Below are 22,294 nucleotides of genomic sequence, written 5' to 3' on the forward strand. Positions count from 1 at the left end.
CACACCGAAGTTTTCGTTCTCTCATGTCCTTCGGGAAGGCATGGAAGCTAACTCCAGGTTCAGTGGAACATGTATGGCACTGAGGATCGTTCCGTCGGTACTATTTCTATTTTTTTTTAAAGTCTGCCATCTTTCTATATTTAATCTTTTAAGGCAACCAGATACCTTATTGTGTCAGTCCTTCCGTGTTCCAGCCTCGGGACGGCTTTTCATCATGCGGAACGCAGCAACGACGGACAATTTTTGCACAGTCGCTTTGAACGTAACCCATATTCAAAGCGCAATCCACACTCTTTCAACCAGAGAGATATTATAGGAAGACTCTAGAGGACGGACTTAGCGGGCTCCCAATGGGATCATTGTGCGCCAGCCTGCGACTACCCGCGCAGCCATCCTTTGGCTTGGATAGTGTTCAAGTTGCATAAGGTTGACGATTTTCTCTTCACTAACCGCTGCGGCGCTGCTCCGTTTGCAAGCAACCCTCCCGAGGGCGAGGTCATGCGCAGGTCGTCACGTGTCTTGTAACAGAACGGCCAACCGGGCGGGCGGAGATGGAGGGAAGGAGGAAACGACGATGGTCAGCGGAAGAAGTGCGCCAAGCTCTGTGCTATAGAGGAAGGAAACACAGGGGCGGCCGGTTCCGAGCAGATGTGCGTGTGACCGCTCTAGCGGTCGCTCGACTCAAAACCGCCATTACTTTCTGTCCACCACATGACCTTCTGTAAAGTTTCGGTTTTACAACGTTTGTTTCTTGCGCTCCTCTCCGTGCTTTCTCGTTTTTCGAAAGTCATTTATTGTTAAAATGTGAGCAGCACCAGAAAGAACAATAATGATGATGATGATTAGTATTTTAATGGCGCAGCAGCGACGGAGGCTATAATGCGCCAAAACATAAAGAATAATAAGTATAGTAACATGCGCCTACGTCGGCTGCGTCTCCGGCTGCGTCTCCGGCTGCGGCTTTTGTTCAACGGAAAGCAGCTCTGTCACGGGAATAACGTTTCAACTGTAAGTACGTACCTGCTCGGCTGTTTCGGGCTCCTGCGCGCGTTTGAGTTCTCTTGAACTGTTCGTTGGCGATCCACCGCTGTGTCGGAGATTCATTTGGTTTCCTCCTTCGTTGTACAAGTTTTATCAATGATATTACTGACCACTTGAGCAACAAATCACAAACGTAGTGCCGTTGTCGCGCGTTCTGGTTCTAGCCGCACGTACCCGCGTGCATACCGTGACTGGTCTTGTAAGAGCATACATCTGAAGACACAGAAATAAATCTGCACGGGCGCGTTCATCCCAGCCCTGAGATCTCAACGGCAAGGCAACCACAATTTGTGTCATCTCTTTTGGGAGCTGCAATGCTCTTGGGGACGCTTGAGCGGTCATGCGGTAGACAGGACGCACTGCGAATGCATGCGTGCATTGCGAAGGCCCAGAGTGCATTGCGAAGGCCGGCACGTCCGTCCCAATGGGAAATGGTCGGAAGGGCCACTCTTGTGTTTCCTTCTACATGCTCTGCGCATTATGTAACTTACGTACAGCCTTATGGGTGCGTGTAGAATTGAGCAGTGGTGTCGGTATCACGACGTAGACGTTGCGAATCATATTTTATTTTTAAAACCGTCTACGACACCGATAGCCCTTTGCTTCTGAGCGGTATATATGAGCATGTGATCGCCTAACGTGTTGAAGCAGTGAAATGAAATGCTGCGCTGGTAAACAAATAAGTCGTAGCAAATATAGCAGGTGCATAGGTAGGGGAACTAATGCAGTTCGTACAATGCTATACACAGTTAACTCTCATCTTCCAGTTGCACTGCGAACTAACAGAAAGCACGCTGATGCAAACCGAAACTGCCCGCCATTCCTTGTTCCAGCCTCTTGAGCAGGTCCCCCAAGGTCGCCATTTTCCCATGTATTTGTTCCTATCCAGATGCGTGCAATGCCGGAGGCCGCCCTTAGATACCCCATTGTTACCAGACGTTGGCTTGCGTTTGATTGTAGCGCGCTCAAGATCCAGTTGAAGCACAATTCAAGCCAGGACAAGTCACCGAATGAGAAGTGGGCGACTGCGCCTGCGGCGCCCACTGGCGGCGCCTGGCACAACAGGTACGCTATGCGATGCACGCAGCCGTGCACTAGATCCTTCCGATCGCTCAACACGTTTAAAAATGGAACCAAAAAGTGAAACACGACACGGAAAGTTGTTATACGCGTTTTGTTTGGACATATAAAGACTACATTCATTCGCAGAAAACATTTTGCCGCTAAACTTAGCGCGCTGAAGTGATCCGGAACGGCAACAGTGGGGTATCTAGTGGCGGCCTTCTTCGTTGCACGCTTTTCCGAGGTGAGTTTGGGGGACCTGCTCTTGAGTTCACGTAATACGGCAGTGTACAAACGACAACACACAAGCAAGCTACGTAGTGTTAAAATATATATTGGGTATTCGCATACGCGTAAGATGCGTACATAGGATGCGAAATTAAGTAAGCAAATCGAAGAATTCAGATGATGAAGAAACCAAATTTAGCGACATACGGCAACCAACGGAACGCAACGCCTTCCATACCAAAGAATGGTGGCTCTGTTGTGGCAACGCTCCTTACAGCAAGCCTGTGCCCCCTGCTTTGAACGCAGCGCAACGCCGCCTATAGGTCGTTCTCCTCGCGAATAGTGTCATGGGTAAAATACATATGTGTTATGCCCTATTTGAACCGGAAATCCCGGTCATTGTCGGGTAGATCAATCGCCATAATAACGGACAAGATTTAAATGCGGAGGAGGTGGTACGCCCCCCCCCCCAAAAAAAAAAAAAAACCATAAAGCCAAGATGTCAGACTGTCTATGACGACTGTGTGCGATATGCTGTTATTCATTCATTCATTTAATCATTTATTTTTAACCTTAAGTGCCCTGAACTGGGCATTATATAAGGTCGGGGGTTACATAATAGTGTAGCACAGCAAAAGTAACCGACAATCAATGAGGAGGGCGACAGCAAGAAACACTAGCAATTAAACAATTATTACGGTTCGGGAAGCACATACTTCACATGAGAAATAGGTAGTGCACTGTTGAACAAAAAGGTTTAACTATCACACAGAAGATGTTATGTGACGCCGTTCGATTGGATATGTAAGCCTTCGCCTGTACTAGATATATGGACTAAAACGCGTGCGCGAAGCACGTTAAAGGGACGGTCGCGCCCATTCCAGTTAGTTCCGGAGCTATGGTGTCGTCTTACTCCTCGCTGACGCCTGCCCATGGCATTCAGAATTTTACACGAAATGTATAAACGTAATTTGACTGCTACTCCCCATTCATCATCTCAAAATATATATATAAGTTAAATAAGTTATTCTGGTGGCTTGTCTGGAATAGATGACAAGAGAAGACGCCGGACGTTAAGAGTATGACGGAATACCCTCTCCAGTAAATGCGAAGACATCATTCCGTACCCCACCAATCAGAGCGCGGCCTTTAAAAAACGGAAGCCGCGTGCGGCTGGGAGTGCTACTGTTGAGGAGCGACGTCACGCTGATGCCGTTTCCTCCGAGCCTCTGCAGCTGCGGAAGGCGCGCTCATCTTAAAAATTCGTTATCAAAACAGTTCGGACGACAAAAAAAATCGCCAACTAGAAAAATATTGTTCAATGTCGCTAACAGGTGTATTCGTTTCATAATCGGGTTTCGGTGTGCGACAGTCCTTTTCAAAGCAGGATCAAGGACAAACACTCACCATATCCGTGACCTGAGTGTACCCAAGGAATGTGGACCGCCAACCTGATTTCGTGTAGGACGGTTACCTCAAACGTCGCTGGGCATTCTGGTAAAGAGAAAGTTACTACAGTCGTGTTCAGCTTAAGAGAGAAAGGAAATACAGTCCGTCAGCTCTCAAAATGATACCGCGCCGCAGATGGGATTGCTGGACGCAAAGAGGTCGCGCCCCCTCCTCCGCGAGATAATGTAATACATCAGAATCACTCCGCTTTTGTATTGGCTGTCAGGACTGGCCGAATGACACTACTCTGCATGGTGGCGCTGCAGTGTTTCTCCTGGTTGGGCTATTGCGTGCCCTTGTCTCCAATAGCGTATGTAGCTGACAGAGCAGGTTTGTTTTCTTTCTCAAGTTGAGCGCGAGTATACACTGAGGTGCAAACATTCCATTTTCGGTGCACTCTGAAAAAAAAAGGAGTAACGGGGGAGTAACTGCTCACATTTACTCCCTCCTCCCAGTCACTTACTCCGTTCTGCTACCGTTACTCCAGCAGTTACAAATTTACTCCCTCACTCAAAATTCTTACTCCTTTTCTACTCCCTCATCTCAGTTAGTTACTCCATCCTACTACCGTTACTCCCGCTGTTCCAAGTTTACTCCGTCGCTGGAATTCTTACTCCCCTACTACTCCCTTTCTCGGATAGTTACTCCAGTGAAAGTGTGATAGTTGTTGGACTTGTAAAGGCGTCGCCGCGGTTGGTAAAATTTTGTGTACAAGTTGTTTTCTACTTCCCCCCCCCCTCTTTTTTTTCTTGTCCTTGCGCAGGTGTGGTGACCTTGAAGCGCCAAGGCGCGGTTCGTCTGCAGCGGAATAGAGGGCGCGATAGTCGTCAGCATGCGTGCCAGGGATCGGAACCGGTACTTTTTTTGGTCCGGTTCGGGTCTGGGTTCAGGCATATTGGTTCGGTTCGGGTTTAGCCCCGCTGAACCGAAATTATCAGCTTGAACCGCTTCAGGCATATCGGTTCGGTTCAGGTTCGGCTCCGGGAGAAACGAAAAAAAAAAAAAAGCGGTCAGCGGTCGGGACACTTACAGGGATTGGAACCGTTACTTTTTTCGGTCCTGGTTTAACCGGTTCATCGACAGTAATTTTGCTACATGAAAGCGAGCTTACCCTCACCGCACACGGTTGTAAGAGAAAGGTGTAAGTTAACCGTTTCAGGAAGCGTCTACTGCTGCATCGCCACGACCACTTGCTTCACAAGACGAAGCGTTCTTAGAGAAGAAGTTTTGCATAGTTTCGGTTTCACTCTCTGCCTCTTCGTTGCACAAGATGGTGAGGGCATCCGAAGGGAGTAGCAAAGCTCTGATATTGTACTGTATTGACCGAATTAACAAAGAGGGCCCTGTGTTACATTTCCTTCCCGACGAAAGGTGTCTTCCTTGATATGTTCAAGATAAACAGCAAAATCAATTGCCTTCCCTCTGTCTCCCCTCCTCCCCCTCTTCTGAGCGTCTTGGTGGTACTGACTAAAAATAAACTAGTTCTCTGTTAATAAACCGGATTTTTTTCGGAGATTTTATTACGTTAATTCTTGAAGTTGGTTGCTGACGTTCCTTCTGTGGCATTTTGCCAAAAATGTGTACAACCGGACAGTTTTTCTTTTAACAAACTAACTTATTGGCATGCAGTTCGGTGCTGTCGTAACATTTGGTAAAACGTAAAACGGACTCCTGAAACGGCATGTAGTGTCAAACACATTTTATTTGCGATGCTGTTTGATGCCACATATGCTCTGAAATGTCATGCTTGCTCCACAACCCAAACATCCAAAAGTCATCCAGCACCGACCATAAAGGACTAGGGGAAAAAATGCATGTTGCACGCTGCGAGGGTCATTACGGCGAACATTTCAAACATTTTGAAAACTTAATTGATTTTCACGTTTCAGTAACAGCCCTTGGCAGCAGAGAGCGGAATGCACAACAAGTTTTCAGCATAGACTTCAGTGCACTCTTTTGAGACGCTGGTTTCAAGGGGGTTGTATAATATGAGCTTTACGGGTTACGCGAAAGGAGAGCCACGCACTGTTGACGACAGACTACACTTCAAACAACTCAAACTGTGGTATTACTTCGTTGTGGTTTTTGTACTTGTAGAGGTCCAAAGGATGATAGCTGTGCTCGTCTCCTGGAGATGCTTGCACACACCTGCTTGTGTGCACAACTTGGTAGGCTTGTCTGTGGCGTGAGAAGCCGCACGTATGAAGCAATTTAAAAAACATGAGAAGAGAGCCCCTGAAGATTATAAGTTTTATAATCTGTCCAAAGACGGGCGCTTCGTCCTCCCAGCCTGTGCAGAAAATGTCGCCTTCATTATATACACTGAAATCAATTGCTGCACTTCTGGTCTCAAAAATCACTTCTTGATGGGATGGCTGTGGAACAAAGGCGTCCGTGACTAAATCTGGCAAGTCCTCCCACAGCACGGCCTTGGCAACAGGAACTTCAAGTGGGTCACGCACATTTGAACATATTGCATTATAACATTGTCCAAGCTGCACCCTTGTCGCAATTGTTTTTGCTGTGTTGACGAAACTTCTTGCGCGCACTGCAATAGTCTTCACTCTTGCATGCTTGGCTTCAAATCTCATGGACCAAAAGTTGCGAGGGGGCCCAAAAAGTGAGATGTAACGGGGGTAGTGTATCAGGTAGTGGATCTTCGGAGTCACCTTCACTTCTGGGTATCTTTCAACAAAAGCCCTGAGAAATGAACCTATCTGCACTTCAAGGTAGTTCACGCAGTCGACAGGAATCTTGTCCGACAACAGCACGTTCACAATTTCGCGGTACTGCAGGTAGATTTCCCAGTCAGGGTTCCCTTCAGGAATGCGGTCAGCGAAAAACTGCGGAAGAAGACGAAACAAGCAGAGCTTCTGGCTGGCTGTGCCCTTAATGTTCTGCACTTTGTCCGAGTTTGTGAGTACTATAGGGAGCGGCCTGTTCTTGATGTCATGATGTTTAAATTGGAACTGCGATACAGCACTGAAGTGAGCTCTCAAAAGCGTTTTGGAAGCCAGAAGAGAGTTCAGGACTGCCTTGATGACAACATTTATGCCTCCTTCTAACACGTCATGCATCAGGTCAGGAAGAAGTTGTCGTGTGACATCAAAGCCGTTGAGAGAGAGTAGACACGACCTTTCTTTCACTCCGTACAATTTCACGTTGTCAGGGCTGAGCTCCACGGCTGCAATATGACTCATATGCCCCTCCGCAGATCTTACCGAGCAGCGAGCTTCTTCGGTCAGTGACGGCATGTCCCTAGCGTTGGCTAAACAATAGCGGCATATTCGTCCAGCACTGAAGCCGCAGGTGAATCCTCCTAACCTGTTTAGGGAGAGGTTGTCACCACTGAATCCAACGACATAGACTTTAAAGTGAAGAGCTGAGCCATTAAGCGTGATGTCGATTCCATCTGTCTGCAAGGCGTTCAAGTCAGCGACCATTGGGTCCATAATCTTCTGGAGCCCATACTGCATGACTAGTGGGTATTTCACGACGAGGACGAGATTGATTGTCTTTAACCTGGAGCGGCATTTGGGATGCAAGTTCAGGAGATTCATGTACACGACAAGAAGCTTGTGTTTACCGCATGCACCACCAAGTGGATTCACCACCTCCAGTTCGTCGGTGTACAGCAACAAAAGCAGCGTTCCAGCCGATCCATCCTCAATCAGTGCGTGGGACTTGACATAGCTTCCGTCACAAACATCGGTGAGGACCTGATTATGGATGTTCCAAATACGGTCTTCCTGCTGTCTGGCGAGGATATGGCTTCCGATGTCTGCCGTCATCAAGTTTCTTAGCATGTCTTGGATGGGCACATAATAGAACACATGCCTACGTGACCGTCCGTGGATGTTTTCATGTAGGTTAATTTCCTTTGGCGGCACAAACGGAAAGTGCTCCTGCACGTACTTGAGCCGCGTATGGTCTGACCTGATCACGTCCCACAATATGTCAATCATATCACTTGAGAGAAGAGACAACATGCCATTATCCGAAGACACGGTGAGTCGGCCGCTTGACACAAGTAAGTTGAAGTACGTCCTGCAGGAATCCAGAAGCAGCTCCAGAAGTACTCTAACGTCCTTGAAGATGTCGTCGCAAACACTTTGAGGTAGCAGGTGATTTTCTGTCACCTTCAGGCTGAAGAGTACAAGATGCCTCTTCATGTTGTTGAGCATCTCGCTCATGTATGTCGTAGGGTCGTCGGTTTCCTGCCGCGTGGAATTTGGCGTCGAGGATCCGGCGTCAGTGTCGCTCGAAGTTGGCTCGGTACCATTTTCGTTGGGTCCTGCACTGTTGTCTTCGGTCCTGGACGGTGGAATTATCCTCGCTGGTGGGACGACGTCTCTGTGCTTCCTTTGCACGTGTTTCCTGTAGCTGTCGTACTTCTTGAAAGTTTTGCTGCAGCCGTTAAGTCCGCATGTAATATTGAAACCTGGTTCATGCGCATGCACCAACGCAATATGGTTCATAACCGACTGGAAAACAGGAGAGAAGTATGCGCAGCTTGAACAGCTATACATCATCGCTTCAACACTTCAACATTCACAGTTGGTCAGGGGAATTGCATGATCGTACGGGTTCCACAGGGCACGCAAAACCAGAGCGCTGAATCGCTTGCATTCAACGTCTTACGCGTTACTCTTCTGGGTCACGTGTAACTGACTGGATATGGATATATGTGGGATGAGCAGGGAAGGGAACCCGAGAGAGGGACGAAGCAGACGAAGACAGCAAAGAGTAGAAGATGATATCCAAAATCCGTATCTTTCGTAATGAAGTAACAAAAAAATATTTGCGTATATAATTACGTACTGTTTGAGGTGTATTCACGTTTCTATATTATCTGAAATGCTTGCATATTTCAACCCACACCTAGGGCTTCTTATACCGCCGGGTCACATGAGACGGATACCTCTGTTAGAGGCTACATGGTTATTCATCTGACGTTTGGACTCCCAATGACCTGGAACACTGCGGGGGGAGGTAGGGTCAATGCGCTTACTTCAGCCTTGCGGATGAACCGTAGGAGAAAATGCTAATTGTCAAAGCCAGTGCACATTCCATCTTGTGACACTGAGAAAAGGAAAAGATAAAAAGAAGCCTAAGAAGGGACCGTTAACGGCGTTTCTCTCTCTATCCCTCTCTCTTCCCTGTCTCAACCCCCCCCCCCCCCTTTTTTTTTTTTTTTGAAAAACTCGATATCGGGACAGGCAAACACGACTCTTTGGGGGCTTCCTTATGACCTACCAAGAGCAGCAGCATAAAATAAAAAAAGGCCTCTGTCCACTTGATGAAAGTAAAGGTATAAAAGGTAAAAACGTAAGAGTGAAGCAGTTTACGATTTGCTTTTTACTTTTGAACCTTCATCAACAACCACAAACGCCTATCTTTAAAAGCAGACTGAGACTTTAGAGGATGCCGCTATCTTTTTGTCTCGGCCCATCGGGAAGGCAATCAAAACCATCCTTCAGAAGGTCGGGTCTCAACAGGCCAAAAAAGCCAGGAAGCCAAAAAAATCAGAATGCGGAATAACCACATGACCGAAAAATGATACGATGCAAGAAAATCAATCAGATGTCCCGTTATCTCAAGTAAATTGGCAAGGAAAAGCCTTTGAACCGACAAAGTCTCCGGAGGGTTCGCTACTTTTCGTGTTATGTATCAGAACTACGGTTGACCCGCTCCAAAGGGTGGAGTGTGTGTGGAAACCAGTCGGGATTGTTATTTCGAAATCAAGTCGGAAACATAAAACACACGAGACCACGGTGTTTTACCAAACCAGCACTGGGGATCTTTAATTGCTTTTAAACATGAGCCGACCAGCCCAAGCTCTTGCTCTTTTATATTAGTAGGCGGCAGCACAAACGGGTCCTTTATTCACTTGATGGTGAAATAAAACCAAAATAATAAGGGTGACAGTATTCAGCTGAAGCTTTGGATGTCGCAAGGGTCATTTCTTCCTGGATCTGGTTCCTGTAAGTTGAGGTATTCGGAAAGTTGCCTTCGATGGGTTTTTATATTTCAAAGTTGTGTTATCTTAGGCACATTTAAAGGTGGGCTCCGCAACGATTCCCACAAAAACGAGGCGAAAGTTGTTCCGATTAGCAACTATCGCCGCACGCCTTCTACAGACTACATTTTCCATACACTGCAGCGGTTGATTATGAACGAAAATGTTCGATGCTCGCTTACGCCTCCCGCCGCTGGCTTACGTCATCACAACATCCACAGCGCTATTACAAAAAGTTAATTTACGGGAGCTCCGCGCTGCGCGCACAAGATGCCAAACTGAGCCGCCGCTTACGTTAACCTCACTCTGTACTAATCTGTGCGGAACGAGGTCCGTCTAGTGATCGAACGACCGATCGAATGCCAGTTGATCGAAGCCGTTTGTTTGAAAGCAACTTGATTGACACCGTTTGGTCAAATGCTGTCGTATCCGATCTTGTTTCCAGCCGTGGTGATGGTAGAGCGTTGTGAGATGATAGAATAATAATAAAATAAAGAAATAATAATAAAGGAATAAAGAAATAAATAATAATAAAGAAATAGTGATGCAAGTTTTTTCTTTAATTGTTTCCTAAGTCCTCGGTGGAGGTGCTCCACGGATCAACTTAAAGCTAGCGGACGTCCCCACCGGTAACGCATGTGGGTGTAGGAAAAAACCTCCCTGAAGAAATGGTCCCACCTGCGGGGCAGAAAAAAGGTCCCATGGCAGATGCCGGCCGACGGTGGCGGAATGCGGGCTGCGTCTTTCAACGTTTCGAACATGTGTATCATTAGCGTAATCAAGTAAATATTTCGGGAAGGTTCGGGACCGCTTTTTCGGGAACCCGCACGGGGGGAGGGGGATATACGTAATCGAAGGAGAGGTCAGCCAGACATACGCCGGCTTGCAATTCAAAAGAAGGAAAGAAAATGAAACATACAGCAGGCGCGATGGGTTACCTTGTATCACGTCAGCTCAATTAAATTTTCACTCGTTAATATAACCTTCCCTTGTTTCCTCCAGTTCTTGTTATTACCCTCAAGGCGCCCTATGGGCTTATAAGCTTTTAGGTATTACCATCATTTCATAAGCGCGTTCAGAGTACCATACGCGGCGTACGATGACACTGCAGGACGTTCTTCCGACCTCACTTCCCTTTCTTCTTTTTTGGAGGGCGGTATTGTCCCTATAGCATTTATCCGGTTCCGGGACATTTCATCGAACGTCGTTTGGTCGAAAGCTGTGTGATCGAACGCGGAACATTTGGCCGAAAGCCATTTGATCGAACACCGTTTGATCGAGACGGCAGCGGTCGTTTGATCGATTTTTTATTGGTTCGCATGGAGCGTTGATGAAACAAAAAAGAATAAGAAAACAACAAAAGGAAGCTTCAGTTCTAAATGCTGTTATCCTAAGGAATATTTCACTCTGTGTAATCCGCTTGCCCATAAACACATTCCTCATCCCAACCCACTTTTTCGCATCCAGAAGGCGATCCGATTGCCTGTGTTGTTCACCCTATCCCGTTCGACAACTTGATATGTTTTTCCTCTCTGACAGATAGTGACTAAACATGGCATACATGCCTGTCACCCCTAGTCCCCCAACACTTTGTCAAATAATAATTTATGTCAATTGTCAAATAATCAACATTTTCGACAAATAAATAAATGATATTTTTGAATGATTTATTCGCGTCGAACGTGGATAAATTTTAACAATGTTTTATTAATCGTTTGTAGTTAACTGAACATAGGTCTGGAGAAAGAACAGTTTTAGTTTATTTACTACATCACCAACTTATGTGCAAGTGCGCGTATGTGCAAGTGAACCTAAATTTAGTTCTTCCAACATACATGTAACCGAAGAAGTCCATCGAAACCTAAATAATATTAGCCGGGGAGCAGATATTTGTACTTTGTCTTTTTTCATGGCGTGGATCTGTAGGTATCTCAGACTGCTGATGCATACTCTAAACAAGGTTGAACTAAGGTTTTATATGGCTGTTAATATATATCTATTTTATACTATGGCGAAATAGCCACCCTTCGGCGCAGCATATGGCCCCAATATTAACATGCAGCTCAGTGCGCAAGTTTCACACTAACTTTATGAACCATACGTCTATGACGGGGGGTCATTCTTCTGTCGCCATCGGAGCAGTCACGGGTTCGTTGCATAAAGGCTGCAACTCACAAGGTACAATGGCACAAACCTAGCACACAATGTACTCATTTCAAGGCTTCGGCGTCAGCGTTTCAGTGCACAATCGGCGTATTACCCTCCAGCCTATCTGACATACTTTTTTTCTTTTTCTCGGAATACCGACTTTCATTACAGCAGTCGCGGTCCTGCTGCTGCTTATTCTCCGACCTGCCATTCTCATTCGCCCTTTGACCGCGTTCTGGGATTCATAGAATCGATGTGAGTCAGAACAGCATCGCCATTTTTAGGAAGGGGCTTTGAACCCCGTTCACGCCCATAAAAACGACATGATACGCCGCCTTGGCGTCAGTCCGACTCTGTCCGCGACACCATCTCAAGGCGATGGCTACATCACGATGCCTGGTCATTTCCGAGGATAAGAAGATAGTCATTAATGTTGGACAGCCAGGAAGAAGAGTTGATGTACTAACAGCACTGCTCGGAACCGACTTCGCGGACATCGTGGACGAAGGCTTGCAACTTCAGGTACGTTTATTCTTTTCTAACTGGTGTACGTTTGTACTTTTTTACGCCTGTCTGAAAGGACTTATTATTAAAATATTATTCGGTTAATTGTTTCAGATATATGATAAAGGCTTTGAAGAATACCTCGACTTTGGAGCAGACACCATGGTCAGCGACAACGACAAAATTAAGCTTGTGCGCGCAAGCCGAGGTAGCCCTCCACAGACTGAGGCAACTGATGATGGAACTGTTTCCGTTACTGTTGTTCCGTAAGTCATTCATATTTTCTGTTTCAATATTGCCTGACATACATGAGAGCCGGTGCCGCATCTGCCTTCGTAAGTTTCACCTGAAGGGCAGCGCGTAATTCCAAGGATACCAGCAACACTGGTCCAGGTTGTTCGCGCTCAATCGAAATTGAACGATCTAACTTATGACGAAAACCCGCCACCAGCTCGCTTGCTTTTTAACCATTTTATCTGTTTAATTCTTGGTTCGCACGACCGCCAATCACATTCAGAGGCTGGACACTCGTTGCGAAGAGGCCCGCTAGGGGTGCCCCAACCATCCATAAGCTTTGTTTCCCTTTCCTCCCGCTTTCCTCCAAGAATCACGGAGAGCACGACGAAGGCAGCAATGGCGACCGCGCGCGCTGCACGTGTACTTTTTCAGCTCTTTCTTTTGTCTGTGTGCGTTCTGCCTCACGTATTCAGCTGTGTCACTGATGTGGTGTGGTATGTAGGCTTTCTGTCCCTTATCCGTCGCAGGCACGACTTTCTGATAACGTTTCGACGACGTTCTGTAAGCACTGCTGGTTGTGTCCGTGTCTCCGGTTAACTCGTTCCGTATGAACGAGTTTTCCTGCGCCTATCTCTTCTGCAGTTGTTTTTGTGTATTTGTGTACAGCTCCGTTTAAGCCGCACGCTGCACGCGAGAGGAAAGAGATGGATTTCCTTTTCTTTCCTTTCCTGTCCTTTGATTTCCAAGGCCTGTAGTTTCTCTAGTTACGGTCCTGCGTAGCCATGAAACAATTCGTGAGGGCTCGTTAGTTTGTTTCCCACCGTGTCATGTTCTTTCTCCCCCACCTTGCTCTTTGCTTGCTATGTTTTTCTTTCATAAGCAAAGTATAACATTCTGTAATCTTCCCGTGTTTTTTCAATGATTTACCACTATTCCAGTGTTGGTGCTGTGTGCCCTGGGATCGCCGATGAATATAAGTTCCCCACGCCTCCGCTGGACCTACAGGAGCAGCTGAAAGCTGTGAAGCTGGGCGAGGTGTCCGACCAACTGAGGACAAAAATTGTTCGATGGTTGCACTTGGATATATGCCGCTACACGCTGTAAGTCATTTTCTCGAATCAGCATATTTGCTCTTCATTAGGTTCCAGTGCAGGTAATTGCTCCGACCCTCCGAAATCCGTTACACTAACTTCCTCAAGGCGCTGGACTGATCGCATGAAATGTACCAAGCATAGAGCTGAATAGCAGAACTTTAGTATCCTCCTGAAACATATATCGTTTTTCCTTGCTCAAGTGTGTCATCATTTCAGGTACCCTGGAAAAAGGAACCTTTATTACGAGGCTGCACGGCTCCTCGTCTACTTCTATCCGACCTTACGTGACATCAATGGACCAGGCTTCGTGAGTATTGCCTTTCACTTTTTCTAAACTGTTGTAAATGGCAAGAACATGTAGATCAGAGGACGCTTTAAGGGCTTTGACAAGGTTCTCCATGGCATGTAATTTCTGTAATTTCTAAGCTTGATGTAGCTGCTGTTTGTAACGTCCCACTTCATCATCATATATTTGTTGTTGTTGTTGTTTGTAATTCAAGGAAGGCAGCACATGGATTACTTTTATCGCTCTATTTGTGAAGCGCTTTGTGTCAAAAACTAAAATGACATCCTATATGCTCGAGCCACACACACTTATTGCTCCTGTTCTTCTCTGCTAAGAAACACAGTTCATTTGGTCAAGAGACCTCAGAATCTTTTTTAACTTACTGCCCTCAAATTTGTCTACTTTCGCAGAACTCTTGGTGGAGACAACTAAAGAACAGGACAAAAAACCAGAGAAAATCGTTGAGTGACATTGCAATGGTGAAGGCAGCACGTGAAAAATATGGCAAGAGGAAGAGGGCGGATGATGCAGGGACTACGCCAGCGTCACCAAGAAGTTGCATCCGTCAGACGGTGATGTTTTATTTACACATACTCAATTCGCATGTTCTGGGCTTCGATTGGCACATAGATTATAAATACTGAGACTACAGCAATGTCAGGGACGGATGCATTGGCCGCTACGTAACATTGGGTCTTAATATAATGCATGACCAATAGTTTCGTTACTACAGGCTTTCCCGCTGATATTAATCCAGGTGTCATTAAAGTTAACTCGACCATGCAGTTTATAGGTTCTATTTTTTTTTTTTTTTCAAATCTATGTTGTACAACTCAGGCCAATACCTTCACGTAAAAAGCTTCAGGCATTCAGGTGGAAAATCTACCACCAGACTTAATTTGGGATGTAATCAGACTGTGTACTTCGTGAAAGATTAGTGGTATGTGCTTGCCTAGGTGTCTTTCTTAGATGCAGTTTCTTGGGAGCATTCAGGTTTTTACCCGGAACAGGTGAACCTTGAATCGAGGTACAAATGCGAAAAAAAAAGGTTTAAGCGCTAACAATTCCGGGTCCAAAATTAATCCACTCACTATGGAATTTCCATGTCTTGCAGGTCAATTTCGGTGCACCTGTTGTTATCACTATCAATAGTCAGTTATTATGGGTAACATTTCCCCATTCACTTATAGTTTGGTAATGAGGTAACTTCTGCAGTAGCCTTGATAATCACTGCAATAGTTGTAATGGTCACCATGATTTGTTAATTGCCATGTTTAAACCATTAGCTTTCTGCGTTTTTGTTTTTTGAGGGTGCTCGTTGCAGTCATCTTTTCCTACCGCGCCCTGGTGCGTCTGCGTGTTTGATGTCATGCCGGACACAGTGTTGGTTTTATTACCCAGTTGATTACATTAGTCGAGTAATTTGCACTGGCAACAGGATTGCCCTTCTGATAAGAGTAATAGTGACTTTGATGAATTACTGTTTATGACTACCATGTACAAGTCTGATCGCTGCTGACTGTTATATTTTAATCATCAGCTCCAGGGGTGTGCCTCGGAGCAAGTTGAAGACGATGCTACATTGGCAGCGCACAAACTTTTTATGGTCAGAGAAATGCACAAGCAACCTGATCACAGACATTGCGAGCGTATCACGGATGCCATGAGGAGGACCTACAGTGCGAGAAGGTCCTTAATTGAGCAGAGGGATTGCCAGCAGCAGGAGGTCCTCTCGGTCGCTGGGGTGCTCACCGAATATCCGGCACTGGCTTTGGAGCATGAGGCAAGTTGCATCAGTTCGCCACACTCTAGGTGCTCACATACTCTGTAATGTGCTTATCAGAATGCTTCCATTCATTAGATTTATAGGGAGTTTCATCGGCTCACAAACTGCCAAGTAGACAGTAGGATGGAGTGGTTCGTGGAGAAGTATGGCGGAGCAATCATATCTGCAGCATTGAGACGCAAGCATCCACACAAGTTCCTAAAGGATTTTCCTGCACATGTAGGAACTGCTGACGACAGGGGTAATCAAGCATAGTGAAAATGCATGGCTGTTGCTCTCAACATGGCTCAATTTCAGAGTGTACAGCTGGAGCTGTGTGGACGGTCCTGCCGGCATTGCTAAAAGAAGCGCCTGGTGGCATCATTTATGGCGTAAGTATCGACATTCAAGCCATAGATATTCAGACCCTGAAGTTTATTTAGTAACTTTTTCTTTGAATTTTTGGGGCAAAAATAAGGCCAATAGCATCTTGTAAAAAAATTAATGAAAATTTGGGTGCAAAATCATCATCAGACTGCATTCAGGGATAAATGAAGCTCTACTGTAGAATTGATGTTTGTCTGCATCTTAAGGATAATCAACTGGGTATCTTGTGAAAGACTAGTATGTCATTGCCTTGAGATATGCTAAGGTGCAGTTTTGCAAGTAGTAATTTTTTAGCTGGGTAAACCCTAAAAGTGCAGGGCCTGTGGATGTTCATATTTGATTCTCAGGAGGTACCATTTTCTTGTAGGAACCCTTACCGTGTGATCCAGCACATCCGTCCATTGAAGTTCGGGGAGCACTGTGGGCACCTTCGTCGATTAAAGTGAGGCTGGAGGATTTTTCCATGGAAGTTGTAAGCCTCAATACAGCGATGGCTCTTGTGTTATCGCTGTATTGGGTTTACAACATCCAGTATTGCCAGCGCTCAAAGAAGGTGTTCACAATGCTTGAGCACAGTTTGGGCCTTCCTCAGACAGCGGGAGCTGCAGTCCTTGTAACAAAGCTTCAGAACGAAATTGGATTTGAACCGTATCAATAAATGCTTGTATGTTTGTTTATCACATTTGCAGTTGTCCAGATGTTGTCATTTACATCACATACACAAAAAGGGCCTGGGCTAGGTTACACCATCTAGCGGGTTTGTTGGGACTCCACTGTTTGGCATTGTAGTTAATCCCTCAGGGAGAATATAATTAACTCCACAGGGGAATACTTCCTGAACTCCTTCTTGTGGGTTTCATATAATTCCACTGCATGGCATTCCTGTTACTCCCCCAGCGTGTGTACAATTAACTCTACTGGGGAGCTGTTCAGACACACCCTTTTATGGTCTTCACAGAACTCCACGGCATATTGCAGTCACTCCTCCAGTAGGAGTTTCATAAGCTCCATTCAGGGTAGTGTGATCACTCCCCTGCAGTGCTGAATTCATACTTCCACAGGGCATTAATGCTACCCCTCCGCTGGGGATACTGGTTACACCTGTGTGAGCATAATGTTGAGTCTGTTTTGAAACTTCCGAAGGGAGTAACGCACATGCAAAACCAGGGCGCTGAACTGACCCCCTTGTATGGTGTCAGGATGCCTCCTCTCAGTGGTGTCATGTATACTCCCTGGAGATGGTGTAATGTAACACTCCTCCTTGTGGGTGTAACTTTCACTTCCAAAGGGAGTGTTGTAGGGGACAAACTGTTTACTTCTTAAAGGAGTCTGGGCGACACCTTGTTTTTCACTCCTTCTGGCGGGTGTAACTTTTACACCCAAAGGGAGCGTTCTTGGGGACAAATTGTTTACTCCCTTAAAGGAGTCTGGATGACACCTTTTTTTTTCAGAGTGTGGGGAAACACGAAAACATGCAACGGGTATTCAGGTCAGTACTGTCGTAATACCAAATCGTTTTTGTTCCTAGCAGAAACTTGCAGGGAAACGCGACGACACCCCAGCTTCCATCGTACTTCGTAAGCTCGTCCTAAGACTATGTTCGCTGCTAACTTTTCCGGTGGGCATTGAACAAGAAAGGCAAATGTGACGCATTTTTGTTACCGTTTTCGACTTCTACTACCAGCGTTTTAACATGGTTCTCGCTAGCGTTTCCGTTAATGACACGATTTCCATGGAAATATGAGTAGGCTTTCCTTTCGCTTGTATGGCTTTGCTAAGGCACGCTTCAGGAGCATAGACCCCGTCGTCGCAACGCGTTACATCCGACCCAGAATGAATTACGACACGAAACACCGTGTGCAACCTTGCCTGCAATGCCACCACAACGAGGTCCACCGCGCCACTTGTCTTCCTACTCCAAGCTTCCTACACCCGATTTTTTTACCATTTTACCAACGTTATGGTGGCCGTCCACCACTGCAAGCAATAGAGGTCGCCAATACGAGTGTTAGAGCCCTGCACGGGCACGGGCACGACCCGGCCCGCAGGCCCGGCCGGGCTTGTTATTGGCTGTGTGCTCCGGGCCGGGCCGAGCCCGTGCCGACAAAATACGCCAGCACCGCGGGCCGGGCCGTTAAAATACGCCACCACCCCGGGCCGGGCCAGGCCCGGGCCGACAAATATGTTCCCGAGAGTCAGGCCCGACCGGGCCACGCAGCTAATTCCACACAATGGAGATGCATTAGTTCATATCATCATGTGCTTGCGTCATTCCTGTTAATATTTTGCAAAGACAAGCAAAGGGGACTGCATATGATTCGACCCTCTAGAACATTCTCCAAGCCACTTTACATTGCTCCTCACTCCTCACATATTTCACAATCACTTTGGAAAGCTTGGTGAGAGGGGTAGGGACTGGGAGAAGCAGTTTGTCGACAGCATGCTCTACCTCCGCAAAATCTTGACAGTGTAACGATAACGCCCATGCCCGCGTGCGTTCTGGATTTAATTTGGTCTCGTGCGGTTACGGTGTTAAACCGCCATCACTTGTATGTTTGTCTTCTCTCCTTATAAATTTACTGATAAATTTGTTTGATAATCGCCAGAAACGCGTACGTCGCGGCTGAAAATACTAGGCCGGGATCTACTTGCCGGGTCACGGGCCGGGCCGGGCTCTATTTGGTTAGACGCCGGGCCGGGACGGGCTCTAGTCACTGGGTCACCGGGCCGGGCCGGCCCGGGCCGCATAAAAATATCAAGGCCCGGGCCCAGGTCGGGCCGGGCCATTTTTTGATGCGCCCGGGCCGGGTCGGGCCCGGAAAAATCGGCACGTGCAGGGCTCTAACGAGTGCACCTTGTTCATTAACCTGATAAACATCCTCCAGTATTAGAGGCACTCGAACATCATCCTACAATCCACCGTCCTCGTCCAGCGATATCATCGACAGCTAACAGTGGCAGTACTAGCTTCACCACAAACTTACTCAACCTATCATCCTCTTTGGCACCCTAAATGGTGAACGGAGCAACGGTCCGTTTCCCTGCGAACTTCTGTCGACCTCGGGTAACGTCCCACTCAGGTCATACCATCTGTTTTTTGTGTTGTTTTTGTCTTTTTCAGACATGGAATGGGAGACTACGGGGCAGTCCGAAAATATTATAATCGCCGTGAAAATCATAAATAAGTTCGATATATTCTTCCGAAATAAGAAACAATGTTGGTTGGGCAGTCGGGGACTCGTTAGTTAAAAAAAAAAAAAAAGAGATGGGAAGATCAAAACGAAACCGAAACTTCCGAAGGTTCCCTCTCCTACCCCCTACACCATGCGTTACGTCACCGGTAGCCTCGTGTCAATCATCCGCTGTTTGTCTTGTACGCGATTTGTAACTTCTTTGTGCCATATGGGTGGCCAGTTATCCGCTTCCTCGGTTCCGTCCCAAATTATTCGCCAGCGGTAAAAGCAAAACCTACAGAAGGCCGTACACGATGAATACCTGTGTGATGCAGCCCAGTGTTACTGAACTGCTTTTCCGTGGAGGAGCGCCTAATCACTCAAAGGGAAACATTCCTTTTCTAATTATCGGTGCCGGTTGGAGAAGAGAACCCATATTCACTGAAATATCATAGGTTCGGATTGATATCGCACTGTCATCTGAACATGTTTTTGGTGCGGAGTCTCCCTTTACAACGAAGACTGCCTCCTGTTGTGCTATCTCGCGTTTTTTCGAAATCCCCTACGTAAAGAGTTAACGAATTCTAGGTAATTAGTCACCGTGTAGTTACCTGCTTTCATGGAGAGAATGTCCGCGCGGCGATATTATTCAGCAGCGAAAACGACATCTCTGTTGTCCTAATGGCTTCTTTTTTATATAATAGTATATGTTGCGGCTGCAATTGAACACTCTCTATACAGTGATATCTGTTTTTCGTACATAGATGGGTTTCGCAGTGGGACCGTCACATTAATCTAGAACCATGCTTTAAGAGGGATTATCAATGAGGTGCCTTGCCTTACCAAGCTACACTGGTATATGCAGGATGGCCACTCTAGTACTGCACCGAGACCGGTCGGAGTTAAAGAACGAACGTCTTTATCCTGCTGAAGCTGGTCCTAGACTAAATAATCGCCAGAAGAACAGCTGATCCACGCAGCGCGCGTCACATTTTGGTCAATTTACTTATACAGCTACATTGACGCTTTTATTCAATGGCAGACCAATGTAACGCCGATGAAGCAACAGCGTGCATTTAGCATTTGCAAGGCGTAATGACATTGAGTGACATGCCTTCGAGGTCCGATAAGAATGACGTACTGGATGCTTTCAACAACTTTATTCTTAAGATGACGGATGGCGGTTTAGCTTTTTTGCCTTGCCGTTGAACAAAGATAAAATTAATAAAGACAATACTCCGCCATTTATTGGCAGTGCGTTTTTCTATTGGGCCTCCATATATGCCCGTTGGCGCGGTGTCCTCAATGGTCCATACTCCCGTCTGCTCCAGGGTGTCTCAATACTAGATCCCTCTGCATAGGGTGAAGACAACAGCGTCGTGTGCTACGAATTTCCGCCATCTTGATTCCCGTGCATAGTTCGCGGTGCGCCCCCAAAAGTGTTGCTCTACGCTTAGCTACACAGTACATTTTGGAGTTGAGTAAGAGAAGCTTAATACGCATGAGGTAAAATGCGTCACCCCCTCTCATGCTTTCTCCAGCGCTCGCCGCCATTTTTACACGGTCGCTCTGGCGGAGCCTAGAGCAGCCGCTTGTGTGTGTTTGTGTGCCATGAGCCTCATGGACATACAGGCCTATCCTGTTTATTTCTATTGTTATTTCGATTAGAAGTTCGACAGTCAGCTTTGTTCGTTCCTATTTCTTTCAAACGGTTATTTAGATGCGAGGGTGCGGATTCACAGCAGGCACAACTGCAGAAGAAAAAAAATAATAAAAAAGAAAACACGTTATGCGACGCGAATAATCAAACACAGTTCAATGGGATTGGTACTACAAAAGATTATTTATGTAGTTTCTACAATCTGCATACTGATAGCTTGTGTTACATCGCATACTTTCGAGGCGGAATGGCTGGGACCAAAATATTGTACCATTCCTCGGCAGCGAAATAAGTTGCGAACAATCAAAATGTGCTGCTCGTGTAATTTTCAATGCCATTCCATTTATATGTGAACATTTTTCAAAATGCGTTTACTCCATTGGCGGCGAAATACAAGCTGTTATTAACCATCTACGAGGTAGTCATACAGAAAATTCCAATGCTTGGAATTGTTACTTCGACCTACACTCGTCTCTTGCTTCATATCATCCACTCACCGAATGTTGCGTAGTTCACACGCACTATCAGTTTTCTTTTCTTTTACTTGATAATTGTGAGTCACTCACGCGCCGTACACCTGCGCAATCTCGCGTTCGCCCACGTGACCTGCAAAAGAACGCACGGCGCCATTTCTATTTATAATTTCTATTTCACCTTTGCCCCAACCCAACCAGCCTCTCTCCAACGTTATCGCTCGTAGGAAAAACACATCTCCAGAGTGTTGGAAGGATAAACGGATCTGCCCGTCGGACCCATCGAGTACCACTTATTGAATGCGGAGATAACCTTATCCAGAGCCTCAAATGGCGTCGTCGGCGCCGCAGCGCATGCGCATAAAAAAAATTAAAACTGTTCTCCAACATTTTCCCAACTACTTATGCAGAAACGGTGAAAGCGTCTTCTACTCTTGTCCTCAAACATCCGCGTAACCTCGAACGATATGCTGGAACTCAACTGTTCATCCGATGACGTCCACCAACTAATATGGCGGCTGTCTGCAGTGAACTGCGCATGCAGCTACGAATACCAGGAAACTGTCCATTGTCAATATGTTGTAAGTGGTATAGAGCCTCCTATTTCCGCAATTACTGTTGGCACAAAATTCATGAGCTACCACGCTCTCGAAAAACAGGAAAGCAATTCATCCAACAGTAAGTACGAGCCTTTGAAAAATCACGATTTATGCCGTATTTCATGCAAGGCAACGAAAATAGACGAGCCGCCATAGACACATAAAACTC

At 46.3% G+C, this 22,294-nt stretch overlaps 4 protein-coding genes across 6 annotated transcripts in view; 2 read left to right on the plus strand and 2 right to left on the minus strand.

Moving 5' to 3' along the window:
* The window catches only part of LOC135366470 (uncharacterized), a 38,502-nt gene that overhangs the window by 15,870 nt on the left and 338 nt on the right, over positions 1-22,294 (minus strand). The window contains exon 3 of one of the 2 annotated variants that reach the window (XM_064599180.1): positions 3,739-3,825. The exons of the other annotated variant lie outside the window; for it this stretch is intronic. The gene's annotated coding sequence lies outside the window, so the exon portion shown is untranslated. The remainder of the gene's footprint in view (positions 1-3,738; positions 3,826-22,294) is intronic. 2 annotated transcript variants of the gene reach the window in all.
* On the minus strand, positions 5,465-22,286 carry LOC135366472 (uncharacterized). Its single transcript, XM_064599182.1, has 2 exons — positions 21,551-22,286; positions 5,465-8,264 (listed from the first exon to the last, which is right to left on the minus strand). The coding sequence occupies exon 2, from the start codon at positions 8,256-8,258 to the stop codon at positions 5,820-5,822; it is 2,439 nt and encodes an 812-aa protein (XP_064455252.1). The 5' UTR covers positions 8,259-8,264; positions 21,551-22,286; the 3' UTR covers positions 5,465-5,819.
* LOC135366475 (uncharacterized) lies at positions 12,051-16,894 on the plus strand. 2 transcript variants are annotated; one of them, XM_064599186.1, is made up of 9 exons: positions 12,051-12,469; positions 12,566-12,717; positions 13,627-13,788; positions 13,999-14,089; positions 14,479-14,640; positions 15,609-15,851; positions 15,930-16,095; positions 16,152-16,225; positions 16,588-16,894. In XM_064599186.1, exons 1-9 carry the CDS (start codon positions 12,326-12,328, stop codon positions 16,876-16,878), a joined length of 1,485 nt encoding a protein of 494 aa, XP_064455256.1. In that variant the 5' UTR covers positions 12,051-12,325; the 3' UTR covers positions 16,879-16,894. The 2 variants fall into 2 exon arrangements, with proteins under 2 accessions (XP_064455256.1, XP_064455257.1); XM_064599187.1 differs by lacking the exons at positions 12,051-12,469; positions 12,566-12,717 and adding an exon at positions 12,833-13,182.
* Positions 21,994-22,294, plus strand: part of LOC135367509 (venom metalloproteinase antarease TserMP_A-like) — a 92,169-nt gene continuing 91,868 nt past the window's right edge. Inside the window, exon 1 of the mRNA XM_064600809.1 lies at positions 21,994-22,204. Within this exon, the coding sequence (XP_064456879.1) occupies positions 21,994-22,204 (211 nt within the window). The remainder of the gene's footprint in view (positions 22,205-22,294) is intronic.

Source organism: Ornithodoros turicata, chromosome 8 (genome assembly GCF_037126465.1).
Source record: "Ornithodoros turicata isolate Travis chromosome 8, ASM3712646v1, whole genome shotgun sequence".
NCBI classification, from domain to species: domain Eukaryota; kingdom Metazoa; phylum Arthropoda; class Arachnida; order Ixodida; family Argasidae; genus Ornithodoros; species Ornithodoros turicata.

Excerpts from the sequence above, each read along its gene's own strand:
- LOC135366472 (XM_064599182.1), bottom strand. The coding sequence starts at position 8,258 with ATGAACCATATTGCGTTGGTGCATGCGCATGAACCAGGTTTCAATATT.
- LOC135366475 (XM_064599186.1), top strand. The coding sequence starts at position 12,326 with ATGGCTACATCACGATGCCTGGTCATTTCCGAGGATAAGAAGATAGTC. Across the intron at positions 14,641-15,608 it reads GAAGTTGCATCCGTCAGACG|CTCCAGGGGTGTGCCTCGGA; the intron begins GTGATGTTTTAT and ends TTTAATCATCAG. Across the intron at positions 16,226-16,587 it reads CTGGTGGCATCATTTATGGC|GAACCCTTACCGTGTGATCC; the intron begins GTAAGTATCGAC and ends ATTTTCTTGTAG.